Genomic DNA, 13,317 nt, shown 5'->3' with positions numbered 1-13,317 from the left:
TGCTTCCCTGTCCCCTCACTGCTTTCCATCCCACATGCAGGCTTGCTCTCCCTCATTCTCCAATCCACCCTTTCTCTTCCAGGCACATTCCACAATTTCCCACTTCTCCAACCTTTTCACTTTGGGGCTTCTCCCACATCTTTTTTTTTCTCTTTTTCATTTTTACTGTGTCTGTTTCCTCTCCTCATTACTCATTTCCTTGTTTCCTCCTGCATCTTCCTTTCATTTGTACTGGCACTCACCATCCTTTCCCTCCATCTATGAATTCCATTTTCTCTGCCCTCCTCCTTTCTTTCTCCTTTCCCCCAGAAAGTCAAAATCTCATACTCCCAAAACCCCTCTTGAAGTCATGTGCCATTTTTAGCACCTATATCTAGTGCCCATTTTGTGGAGAAGAAGCGTGGCCTAGTGGAAAGAGCTCAGTCCCGAGAGAGTCAAAGGATCAGAGTTCTAGTCCCAGTCCAGCCACTGGCCTTCTTTATGATCTTGGGCAAGTCAATTCACTTCTCTGTGCTTCAGTTTCATCATCTGGAAAATAGGGATTAAATAGCTGTTCTCCCTCCTACTTAATCTATAAATTCTGTGTGGTTCAGGAATTGTGCCTGTCCTACTTACATTGTAACTACTGGTGATGCTTAGCACAAGTAAATGTTTAACAAATACCAGTTATCATTATTATTTTCATTATTCCCTCTCAGCTTGATCACCCATCCTCCTTCACTTTCCCCATCCTGACATCTGACTGCCCCATTCAGTCTTCCAAAACATAGTCTCCAGTGCCCTTCACTCTATTTACTCTCATTTGAACTCCCACTTCCTTATTTCCCTCTCTTGGAGCTGGAGGATGGGAGAGAGAGAGCTTCAGTGCTGAAAGTCAGGAGCTAGGGGCAGGGCTCTGGGACCAGGACTAGATGTGCCTATTAGTGGTGGCACCAGAAAGGACTGATCCTTTTCCAGTGGTCCCCGGCCCTGGGTGGCAGAGGTGGAGAGGGCTGGGGGAGTTAAAGCTGGAGCCCACCAATGCTGGGTCTCAGTGGGTGGAGCCTGCTTGACTCCTGGATGGAGACTCCCTGCTTCAGCCTCAATCTGGCCAGGGGACGTAGCCCTTTCCAAATTCCCAGGTCCTTTCTCCTGGATCCCAGGGGTGTGTGTGTGTGTGTGTGTGTGTGTGTGTGTGTGTGCGCGTGTGTGTGTGTGTTGGGGTGGCGACCCCCAGTACCCTGGCCCTCGATCTAACTGGGAAAATTGGGAGGGTCCTGCAGCTCCAATGATGCCCTCCAGACCCAAGGCAACTTTGGGGTCTCAGCCTCCTCAGCTCTTAGGGAACCCCAGCTCCAGTCCCTACATAGACCTATTTTCTCCCCTTTGGGTCTCCCGCTGAAGGGTAAGGGACCCCCAAAGCTTTATCACTGATTCTTAACCTCCCTCCCTCCAGCTTCCAAAGAGCCTTGCTAGTGACTGCTCCTGTCTCCCTCTTGGGGACTTTGGGCCGCCCCAGCCTCAGTGTGAGGGAAGGCTCCGGGATTGGTCAGCTCCAGAAGAAGTACTTCAGGTTGATTCATCGGGATCATCTCTGTGGAACAGGAAGTGTGGTTTACCCCTCCAAACCCTGTTCTCAGTCTCTCCTCCCCTCTCCCACCTAACCCCAAGCTGTCTCCGAGGCCTGCCACAGTCTCCCTGCTCCCATCTACTCTCCCATATTTCCCAACATAAAGCCTTCCCCTTTCAGAAGCCTTCTCTAATTTGCCCTATCTACTCTCCAGCCCATCAGACCCATGACCTCCTTCCCTGTTGCTGCTCACCTTCCTGCCCCAACTCCCTTCCCATCACTGCTGGATTTGTCTGTCCAGGTGACTGAGTCCATCTTGATTGGGAGCTTCTCAAACGTGGGGACTCACTCTGTTCTTTCAAACAGGCCCAGGACAGGGCATAGTTCAATACTAAGTGATGGCCAGGACGAATCACCCTAACTTTAGGAAGAGGCAAGGAGGAGCAAAGGATTTTCTCCATGACACCTCGGGGATGTAGTCTCCCATCCTGCTCTGCACATAGTAAGCGCTCAATAAATACTATTGAATGAATGAATCCTCATGAGAAAAGGAGCTGAGGGAACAGGGTTCCACTTCCCGGGGGTCACTCACCTCTCTCAGCAGTCAGGTCCTGGACCTGGAGGCCTGGAGTAGAAACGGAGGGAAAAAATTGCCTTCTTCAGCAGGAGAGACCATTTCATAGAGAAGCAGCGTGGCTTAGTGGAAAGAGCACAGGCTTGGGAGTCAGAGGTCATGGGTTCTAATCCCCGCTCTGCCACTTGCCTGCTGTGTGACCTTGGGCAAGTCACTTAATTTCTCTGTGCCTCAGTTACCTCATCTGTAAAAATGGGGTTTAAAAAATGTGAAGCTCACACGGGACAATCTGATTACCCTGTATCTACCCTAGCGCTTAGAACAGTGCTCTGCACATAGTAAGTGCTTAACGAATACCATAATTCTTAATTATTATTATTTCAAACACCCCCTGTCTCTGGTCAGGTTCAATCCTAACCGTACTTGGACAGTTACAGGTTAGATCTCAGTTGTGGGTTAGATATCCACTTGACTCCAGTCCCTTAGCTCTCCTATTGGTACTGACCATCAGTATCCCTGCCCCTCTCCCCTCCCTGCCCCTGCACCTTGTTTCTTCTTCCTCCACAGGATGAAGCCCACAGCCGGGCTCAGCACTAGCCCAGCGGCAGCCGCCACGCCCAGCGCCAGACTCCAGGGTATCCACCATGTGGGTTTCCTTGGGGCTGCAGGGATGAGAGAGTCGGCAGGGAGTGATGAGGAAACCTGACTCCCACCCCCACCTCGCTCCTACAAGCTCAACGGCCCCCACTGTGCCAAGTGGCTGGCACACAGTAAGTGCTTAACCAATACCATGATTATTAATCATCATTATTATTGCCCCTTTCTCCTGGAGCTCTCAGCCCTCTCCCCCTTCTCCCTGTACAAAGTCAAAACCCCAATGTCTCTGGAACTGGCTCAGCCTGGAGGACCTACAGTTCGGATTCCACTCAGTGCTGTCTCTTGGGGGTTCAGTATCAATGGAGCCTCAGGGAAGACCCAGTTTCCCTGCCCCTCCTTACAGAGCCCATACCTGGATAGGCGGTGGGCACTCCCAAGGTGCTGTGCTCAACCAGGCAGACGTAGCTGGAGTCCCCAACCTCTGCCCGCAACTCCAGGGTCTGGCGGAGGTAGAAGGTGTCGTCGGCGTTGGGGAGGGTCCCACTGGAGCTCTCTTCTCCCCACAGCCCCTTCTCTCCATCCTTCACCCAACGCAGAAGGATGGAGCTGGGGTAGAAGCCAGTGGCCAGGCAGGAGAGGGTCAGGCTACCGTCCGGGGCATCTTTGCGGGTCACGGTCACCTCCGGGGGTGCTGGGAGAGGAAGGACAGAGGTAAAGGAGCTTGGGAAGAGGCTCCGCTGGACTCTAGCACATTATGTAAGGAGAACCTCATCCCTGGATAAATAGACTATTGTCTCCACTCTGTCCATATTCCCCTTACCTCCGAACACTTAAATCTCAGCCAAGCTGACTCTTCCAAGAAGCTTTCCTTGATTTCCCCCATCCACTCTTCCCGAAGTGAACACATTTTTTCCAGAAATTTGGGGGTAATTTCTTGTAATTCTGTCCTGATGAATGGATGCTATTGCCATTTCTGCCTATCTCTCCTCTCTGACTGGGAGCTCCCTGAGAGCAGGGACATAATTTGTTTTATAATGCAAACTCTAAATGGCTCAGACTGGACTCAGACCAGACTCTGCTATTGGTACTTCAGTTCAAACATTAATCTTCCAATAAATATTATAGCTCTAAAATTTTGAATTTTTCTGGACTTTGTTCCAAAATCACTTTCTCATCATTAAACTCATCTATCTTCACGCTGTTCCTGTGAGGCAGAAAAGTCCAGACATTACTCTTCCCATTGTAGAAATGGGGAAACTGAGGTTCAGAGAAGCAATGTGGCCTAGAGGAAAGGCCCCAGGAATCAGGAAACCTTTTTTTAAAAAACGGAAAACAAAAAAGGTATTTGTTAAGTGCTTACTATGTGCTGGACACTATACTAAGTGACTTGACCAAGGTCACACAACAGCAAAAATGGCAGAGTCGGGATTAGAACCTAGGCCCTCTGACTCACCGGCTTTTTCACTAGGCCATGCTGGGTTCTAAATCCCAGCTCTGCCAGTTGACTGCTGTGTGACCTTGGGCAAGTCACTAAATTTTTCTGTGCCTCAGTTTCCACTCACTAAAATGGGATGAAATACTTGTTCTCCCTCCCAGATAGACCATAAGCCCCATGTATGACAGGTGCTTTAACCTATGTGCTTCTATTGTATCTGGCCCAGCTTTTAGTGGATGGCTTGGCATACAATGAGTATTTAACAACTACACAATTATCAGTACCATCATCATTATTAATATTGTTGCTATTTTTTTAGGTGCTTTGCTCAAGATCAACAGAGCAAACAGTCAGTCAATCATATTTACTGAGTATTCACTCATTCATTCATTCGTGTATGTTGAGCACTTAGTGTTTGCAAAGCACTGTATTAAACCCTTGGAGAGTACGATATATTAACAAACAAACAAATTTCCTGCCCACAGTGAGCTCACAATCTAGAGGGGGAGACATACAGTAATATAAATAAATAAATTACAAATATATACAGATATATACATATGTGTTGTGGGGGTTGGAGGAAGAATGAATGAAAAGAGCAAATCAGGGTGATGCAGAAGGGAATGAGAGAAGAGGAGAGGAGGGCTTAGTCAGGGAAGGCTTCTTGGAGGAGTTGAGGCTTCAATAAGGTTTTGAAGCGGGGGAGAACAATTATCTGTCTGATATGAGGAGGCAGGGTGTTCCAGGCCAGAGGTAGGTTGTGGGCAAGAGGTCAGCGGTGAGATAGATGAGATTGAGGTAGTGAGAAGGTTAGCAATAAAGGAAGGAAGCGTGCGGGCTGGGTTGTAGTTGGAGAGTGGTGAGGAAAGGAAGGAGGGGGCAAGGTGATAAGTGCTTTAAAGCCAGTGGTGAGGAGATTTTGTTTGATGAGCACTCACGGTGAGCAGAGCACTGTACTAGATGCTTGGGAGAGTACAATGTATTCGTATACCTGGACCTCCCAATCTAGAGCAACTAGAACGTGGATTAAAATCCACCTCCCTGATTACCAGCCCGGGGCCCTTTCCCTACCCACACTGCCCCACCCCCAGCTGACCACTCACAGAGCTCTCTGAGTTGCCAGTAGCGCAGGGCATGTCTCATCAAGGTGACACACTCCTCCTTGACGTAGCTCCTCACGCCCTTGGACCAGAAGGTGCTCTCCTGCTGGAAGGGCTCGAAGCGGAGTACAGCCGGGCTGGCAGCCACCCAGCCCCCCTGCAGCTCGTCCAGCCAACAGAAGTCCATCCCATTGTAGGCGAACTTGAATGAGCTGCCCACCTGGGTGTCGCCGTCCATCTCACAGCCCACAAGGACTTGCACAATATGGGTCCCTGTGAGTCACGGGGAGCAGAGAAGAGACTGGGTCAGGGTCATTCCTCCACCAGAAGGCCCCTGTAATGGTCAAGGGGGCAGAAAGACTGAGCCCGTCATTCCAGACTTTGCTATTTCTTCACCTGTCACTCCAGCCAGTTCTGGTCTGGCCCTATAGACTATAAACTCCTCATGGGCAGGGATCAGGTCTACCAACTCTAATGTATATAATTTCCAAAACAGTGTAGTGCTCTGTACATAGTAAGCATGCAATAGATACCATAGATAGATTCTATCCTGACCCAATGGACCAGGGTAAGGACAAATCAAGATTAGGCCCCTTGGGGAGGTTGGCTCCATCAGTTTGAGGGGCCTTGGAGCTCCAGACAGAGTCTGGAAGATCCCAGGTCTTGTCCCTTTGGAACATATGGATTCTGGGTCCTGTGGGCGGAATGGCTGTGATTTCATTGGCCCAGTAGGGCTGCTAGGCATTCTCATCCCTGAGGACCGGCAACCCCTGGGCCCCAGGGGCACCAGGCCAAATGTCGAGAAGGTAGACTAGAAGAAGACAGCAGCATGGAGCAGTTGATAGAACACGGGCCTGGGAGTCGGAGGGTCATGGGTCATCCTTTGCTCTGCCATTTGTCTACTGTGTGACCTTGGGCAAATCACTTAACTTCTCTGTGCCTCAGTTACCTCATCTGAAAAATGGGGATTAAGACTGTGAACCCTACATGGGAAAACCTGATTACCTTGTATCTACCCCAGTACTTAGAACAGTGCTTGGCCCATAGTAAGCGTTTAACAAATTCCATAATTATTATTATTATTATTATTATTAAGAAGGGATTGTGGTGTAGTTGAAAGACCATGGGGCTGACAGTTAGGAGACCTGGGTTCTAGTTCTAGCTCTGCCACTCCCTGTGCAACCCCGGGCAACTCACTTGATTAATTTGTGCCTCAGTTTCCTCATTTGCTAAATGGAAATTCATTACCTTTTCTCCCCTTTTTTATGGTATTTTTTAAACATTCACTATGTGCCAGGCACTGTACTAAGTGCTGGGGTAGCTACAAGCTAATCAGGTTGGTCAGTCATGTCCCACATGGGGCTGTCAGTCTCAATTCCCATTTTACAGATGAAGTAACTGAGGCATTGGGAAATTAAGTGACTTGCCCAAGGTCACACAGCAGACAAGTGGTGGAGCTGGGATTAGAACCCAGATCCTTCTTACTCCCAGGCTCATGCTCTTTCCATTAGGCCGTGCTGCTTCTCACTTCTCACTGCTCTTCCTACTTAGACTTGTGAACCACGTATGGGACAAGAACCAGGTTTATTCTGATTATCTTATATAGATACATGTGTATATATATATCCCTGAATTTAGCATATTCCCTTCTCAGGTGGCACTTGGAGAATTTCCAGTATTCTACCAGTCTCAGCTATGAGAGGGAGAGTCAAGCAGCGGCATACCCATGCCTAACAAACCCATTTCTAGCTTGAGCAGTGGCTAGTGAGTGGAATAATAATAATAATAATAATGTTGGCATTTGTTAAGTGCTTACTATGTGCAGTGCACTGTTCTAAGTGCTGGGGTAGATACAGGGTAATCAGGTTGTCCCACATGAGGCTTACAGTTAATCCCCATTTTACGGATGAGGTAACCGAGGCAACCGAGAAATGAAGTGACTTGCCCACAGTCACACAGCTGCCAAGTGGCAGAGCCGGGATTTGAACCCATGACCACTGACTCCCAAGCCCAGGTGGAAGGCAATCTGCTACAAGTCAAAGCTCAGAGACTCGAGTTTACTGCGCAGAAGAAGGCAACGGTAAACCACTTCTGTATTTTTACCAAGAAAACTCTTTGGATACACTACCAGAAAGAGCGCTGATGTTGGGTGCTCTGGGAGAGATGTGTCCATCGAGTTGCTATGGGTCGGAGATGACTTGACAGAGTAAGACAAGACGAGTCTTAGCATATTGCTTGGCATAGAGTAAACACTTAATGAATATTATTAACAATCCAGAACTCCAAACCAGGCAGCAAACAGAGGATCCTGAAATCCATTTGCACATTCGCATGGCATAATGGATAGAACACGGGCCTGGGAGTCAGAATCATGAGTTCTAATCCCAGGTGTCCCACATGTCTTCTGAGTGATCTTGGGCAAGTCACTTCACTTCTCTGTGCCTCGGTTAATTCATCTGTAAAATGGGGATTGAGACTGTGAGCCCCATGTGGGACAAGGACTGTGTCCAACCCCTATTTGCTTGTATCTACCCCAGTGCTTAATAGAGTGCCTGGCACATAGGAAGGGCTTAACAAAAACCATTTATTATTATTATCATTACTATAGTCTCCATCGAGGTACAGTCTGATTTGAAGTGCTTTTCTAAATAGGGATCTGGAACTAAGCTAGAGGTCTTGACAAAAGCTGACATCATGCGGGGCTGAGCCAATAACAATTGAAAACAGAAGTCTGAGGGCTGGGACCACAGATAAAGGTTAAAAAAGAAGGAAGACAAGAAGTCGGGGCTTTTTCCAAGACCACAGAGGAGGAGGAGGGGTTGGGAATAGGTTTTGCTGAACAGAGAATACAATTTGTGGCCACCTAAGTGACCTCTGATAGACTCAGAGTCTAGGGAAAAGTGAAGTTCAAACAAAAGCATTGTGTTTTGTGCCTGTATTTTATTTTACCCTCTTTTGAGCTAGTATTGATACTTGCCAGGCTGCTAAACAACTTAGTGTTTATTTTCTTAGTCCTTGAACCTAAGTTTTGCTATTGCCACGGGCTTTGGATCTCTATTTGAATATCAAACAGAAATTCTGGTTTTCTCTGACCACACTGCAGCTCCAGTGCAGCCAAGGCTAAACCTGAGCCATAGCTGCTGAATTCCCCACTGGTGTCGAGGGGCTAAACCATAACACTCAGGGAGGGGGTGGTTGTAATTCACCTGTGCAATTGTCTTTGGCTGGGAACATTCTCAATAGAAGCATGGAAAGATGAGAACCCTGGAATTTCACAACAAGCTCCAGTGCGAAATTCCTGGCTTTTGCAGAATGCTCCAGAGAGACCTTGGTGTGAGTGGGTGGATGGGCTAAGGAGAACCTAATAGTACATCCCAAAGTATTCCATGCAGAAGGAGGCTGAAATGTCCCCAAGATCTCTGATCAACAAGGACAACTGGCTAGGATACACAATGGACATCAAGGCTTCGGGGTCACAGGCCGAGACTACAAGAGGGACCGGAGAGAAGTGAACTCAGAATTGAAGGAGCGTCATGGCCTTGTGGAAAGACCAAGGGCGTGGGAGTCAGAGGAGCTTGGTCCTAATCTCAGCTCTGCCACTTGCCTGCTGTGTGATTTTGGGCAAGTCACTTCACTTTCTTATGCCTCAGTTTTCTTGTTAACTCTGTTCTCCCTTCCTCTTGGACTGTGAGTCCCATGAGCGATAGGGACAGGGACTGTCTCAGAACTGCCTACACTGAATGGACCCCAGTATTTACAAAATAAATGTTTTATAAGTACTATGATCATTATTATTAATTACTCTATTTGTAAGTATTTTCATGTTTGTCTACCCTCAATATGTCTGTCACCTCAGTGTTTCTGTAATTTTTTTCCCAGTGCTTAGTACTATGCCTTCGCGTTCATTCATTGGTATTTATCGAGTGCTTACTTTGTGCAGGGCACTGTTCTAAGCACTTGGAAAGTACAATTTGCATCCAGTGGGTGTTTGATAAATACTATAAGTTTTACTATAAGTCCCCCAGGAGTCACCCTGACTTTTCCCTGGCTTCCCGCCTAGAGTCTTCAGGACTGGACTGGGGATCCTGGGAATACCTGTCACTCAATCAATTCATTAATGGCATTCATTGAGTGCTTACTGCACTAAGAACACTGTACTAAGCACTTAGGAGAGTACAGTACCCAGAATTGGTAGTCATGTTCCCTACCCTCAGTGAGTTTGCAGTCTAGATGGGGAAGAACTGGGCCAGTCCTAACATCCTGGAAAGGTAAATAATGAATTACTATCGCTCCCTTCTCCCAGCTCCAAACCAAGACCCATGTCTCAACTAGAACTGAGCCCACTGTCTGTGCAGAGGGAGTGTAAGATCATGAAGGAACAGAAAGAAGATGGGCTGGGAATCCTGGGCCCAGGAGACTCACCTCCACTCTCATTGTGTTTACTCATCCAGTTTTCCACGGCCCAGCGGAAATCCTCCTCGTAGGCTTTCAGCTTCTGCTGCTTCTCTCGGATCCTCCTGGCCCCCAAGGCCCGGTACAGCCAGCCCAGCTTGAGCACCAGCTCCCGCCGGGTGCTGTCATAGTATAACACTTGTTGTCCATCCAGCCGCACCACTACCATCAACGTGAAGGGGCCGCCCTCCCTGCCCACCGCCGTGAGGTAGGCAACTCCATTGTGAATTTCTGGTGGCAAGGATGGCACCAGGAAGATGGTGGAGTGTGGAAAAAGAACAATGAGATAGGCACACCTCCTGCCAATCACCTTGGGCTCTGCCCAGCCTCCTCTCTCTCTTCCTACCCACAACTTGACTTTGTTCTCCCCTGTGTCAAACCCTGGCCATCCATCCTGGAAAACTTCTAAAAGACCCTTTCTTCTGGGAAGCCTTCTTGACTGCACTTATTAAATACTACTTCTTGCAGCCTGCTCACTATCCACCATGTAGAGCTTTCCCACCTCCCTATTCCTCCTGCCCATGCCTTTCCAACACCTCTTCCCCTGACTCACATCTCTAGTGGCTTTCTCCCTTCTGATTTCCTCCTCTTACTTCTGCTCCTGTGACTCCTTGATTTCTTCTCCTGTCCCTGCTGCCTCTGATTTCTGCCTCTTCATCTGCCTTTCTACCCATCTCTTGTGAATCTTCAGGAAAACTTCCAGATCATCATCATCATCATCATCATCATCATAATGGTATTTGTTAAGTGCTTACTACATGCCAAGCACTGTTCTAAGCGCTGGAGTAGATACAAGAGAATCAAATTGTCCCATGTGGGGCTCACAGTCTTAATCCCCATTTTACAGATGAGGTAACTGAGGCACAGAGAAGTTAAGTGGCTTGCCCAAAGTCACACAGCTGACAAGTGGTGGAGCCAGGATTAGAACCCATGAACTCTGACCCCCAAGCTCCTGCTCTTTTCACTGAGCCATGCTGCTTCTGCTTCTCCTTCATCCAGGTAGCTAGTGATCTGGGCACTGACCCAAGAGAGTGCAGTCCTAGATCACAGCTCAAGCCCACCTGCCTCACCCTGCCCACCCGGGAGGGACACTGAGCCAGGGTTTCTCTCCTCTCCAGACTCCCACCCCCCACTCAGCTCCCTCCTGCTCCCCCACACTCACCCGCCAGGGCCTGCGGCAGAGCAGCAGCAACCAGAAGGAACCAGAAGAACGAGCCCAGGCTCACCCTCATGCTTCGTGGCTCCACGCCGTCCCCCGAAACTGGCACAAGGCCTGACTCCTCGCCGCAGCTCCAATCTGGATGCTCCCCCTCAAGAGTCAGATGCCCGGGTGTCAAGTGGAACGGGGTCCTTGTGCCATGGAAACGTTCATCGAGGAGCCCCGGGCCTCCTTCACATAAGATAACGGTCACACAGTGACAGACACCTGCTTCCTCCAAGCTGAGCCCAGCAGGACACCTGCTTCCTCTGTGCTGAACTCGGCATCAAGTGCTCTCTGCTGAGAACTGGACTCCTCCCACTGCCTCCCACCCCCAGCCCTGGAACTGGGCAAAAGTTGCCTGGACAGGGGAAGTGAAACTGAGCCTGTTGGGGAGAAAGAAATGTTCAGCACTGGATTCTTCCTGATCCTGCAAGGGCTGAGGTCCCACGTAGCCTAGTCTACACCCAGGACTGTACTCGGACCTGAAATGAAAACTATCCTTCCTTCCAGAAAGGGTCTCTATGAAGAGGAAACTGTCTGAAGCTCTCAATCAGCTCGATCTATCCCACCTACCACAGCACATATGTATATATCTATATACATCTGTAATTTATTTATTCTATTTTTTTACATTAATGTCTGCCTCACTCTCTTGACTATGAGCTCCATGTGGGCAGGAATGTGTTTGTTGTTATAGTGTACTCTCCCAAGTGCTTAGTACAGTGCATTGCACACAGAAAGAGCTCAAAAAATACAATTAAATGAGTGAATACCTCACCTAATTAATCTCCTCTTACATCCAGTCTGCACATTCCCCTCCTCTAGCACCATCTTACTCAGTGTGCCCCAACTTCATCTATCTCACCACTGAGTCCCTTCCCATATTCTCCTCATGGCTTGAAACTTCCTCCTCCTCCACATTTGTCACACCACCACTCTCTCCACTTTCAAAGTATTGTTAAGGTAACATAATAATAATAATAATAATGTTGGTATTTGTTAAGCGCTATGTGCAGAGCACTGTTCTAAGCGCTGGGGTAGACACAGGGGAATCAGGTTGTCCCATGTGGGGCTCACAGTCTTAATCCCCATTTTACAGATGAGGTAACTGAGGCACAGAGAAGTTGTGACTTGCCCACAGTCACACAGCTGACAAGTGGCAGAGCTGGGATTCGAACCCATGACCTCTGGCTCCAAAGCCTGTGCTCTTTCCACTGAGCCACAGTCACATCTCCTCCAAGGAGCCTTCCCAGATTAAGCCCTTTTCCCCACTGCTTGCTCTCCTTTCTCCATTGTCTATGCACTTGATCTGTGATATTTGATTTTTGCCCCACTCCCAACCCCACAGCACTTATATATATATCTTTAAATTATGTATTATAGATCTTTAATTGTACATTATAAATAGTTTATTTATATTAATGTCTGTCTACCCCTCTAAACTGTTGTAAACTGTTGTAGTATATTCTCCCAAGCGCTCAGCTCAGTACAGTACAGTGCTTAGTACAGTGCTCAGCACATAATAACACTCAATAAATACCACTGATTGATTAGGCTTTTTATCTGCACACAGTAAGCGCTCAATAAATAAAATGAATTGACTGATTCTCTGGCTTTACAGGGTATATCTGTGGGAGCAACTCAGGTAAGGGAGCCTGCAACTCCTGAATGTCTGAGACCAGAAAAACAGGTTTGGGGACTTCCAACAGTCCCCATCCCCACCTCCTAGTGTCAGCTAGACCCCAACACAGCTCACCCCCCATTTCCCCATCCACACGCAGCACTGATTGTATTCAGATTCTGGCCTGGAGCAGCTCTGGGTGATCCAAAGCAAGTGACACCAGTTATGTGACAATAGCTGAGTTGATTGGACTGGTTCCCACAGACTCTGTCTCCTGCCCGAATGAAACTCTGCTGAAGGATCCAAAAACCAAGAGACCCAGGACACAGGTGACCAGACCCCAGTTTGTGAAAGAGCCAGCCAGAGATCTGGGGTAATAGAGAGCCAGTTCACACAAATAGAGAAAATCCAAAGATCAAAAGACCCACTGGCACAGGGACTCAATAGGCCTGAGATCCTGAACCCCCAAAGGCCCCCTACACACTCAAAGTCCCTATCCCACACTCGAGCTCATACTTTGTCCACCGAGGTTCATTCATTCAATAGTATTTACTGAGCACTTACTATGTGCAGAGCACTGTACTAAGCACTTGGAATGTACAATTCAGCAGTAGATAGAGACAATCCCTGCCCAATGACAGGGTCACAGTCTAAACGGGGGAGACAAGACAGCAAAGCAAAACAGAACAAAGCAAAACAAGACAACATTATTACAATAAATAGAATCATGGAGAAATACACCTCATTAACAAAATAAATAGGGTAATAAATAATATATACAAATAAGC

At 48.0% G+C, this 13,317-nt stretch overlaps 1 protein-coding gene across 1 annotated transcript; it reads right to left on the bottom strand.

Moving 5' to 3' along the window:
- Positions 1–666: 666 nt before the first annotated feature.
- On the bottom strand, positions 667–11,263 carry LOC114818227 (class I histocompatibility antigen, F10 alpha chain-like). Its single transcript, XM_029083069.1, has 7 exons — positions 10,870–11,263; positions 9,678–9,938; positions 5,259–5,528; positions 3,133–3,411; positions 2,669–2,785; positions 2,142–2,174; positions 667–1,573 (listed from the first exon to the last, which is right to left on the bottom strand). Exons 1-7 carry the CDS (start codon positions 10,937–10,939, stop codon positions 1,452–1,454), a joined length of 1,152 nt encoding a protein of 383 aa, XP_028938902.1. The 5' UTR covers positions 10,940–11,263; the 3' UTR covers positions 667–1,451.
- Positions 11,264–13,317: the final 2,054 nt, after the last annotated feature.

The sequence above is a fragment of the Ornithorhynchus anatinus genome, chromosome 18 (assembly GCF_004115215.2).
Source record: "Ornithorhynchus anatinus isolate Pmale09 chromosome 18, mOrnAna1.pri.v4, whole genome shotgun sequence".
Lineage (NCBI taxonomy): Eukaryota > Metazoa > Chordata > Mammalia > Monotremata > Ornithorhynchidae > Ornithorhynchus > Ornithorhynchus anatinus.
This window is presented reverse-complemented; position numbering and strand designations above follow the sequence as displayed.

Coding starts and splice junctions, on each gene's coding strand:
- LOC114818227 (XM_029083069.1), bottom strand. CDS start 10,939: ATGAGGGTGAGCCTGGGCTCGTTCTTCTGGTTCCTTCTGGTTGCTGCT. Junction 9,939..10,869: donor TCTGCCGCAGGCCCTGGCGG/GTGAGTGTGGGG, acceptor CCTTGCCACCAG/AAATTCACAATGGAGTTGCC. Junction 2,786..3,132: donor AGTGCCCACCGCCTATCCAG/GTATGGGCTCTG, acceptor TCATCCCTGCAG/CCCCAAGGAAACCCACATGG.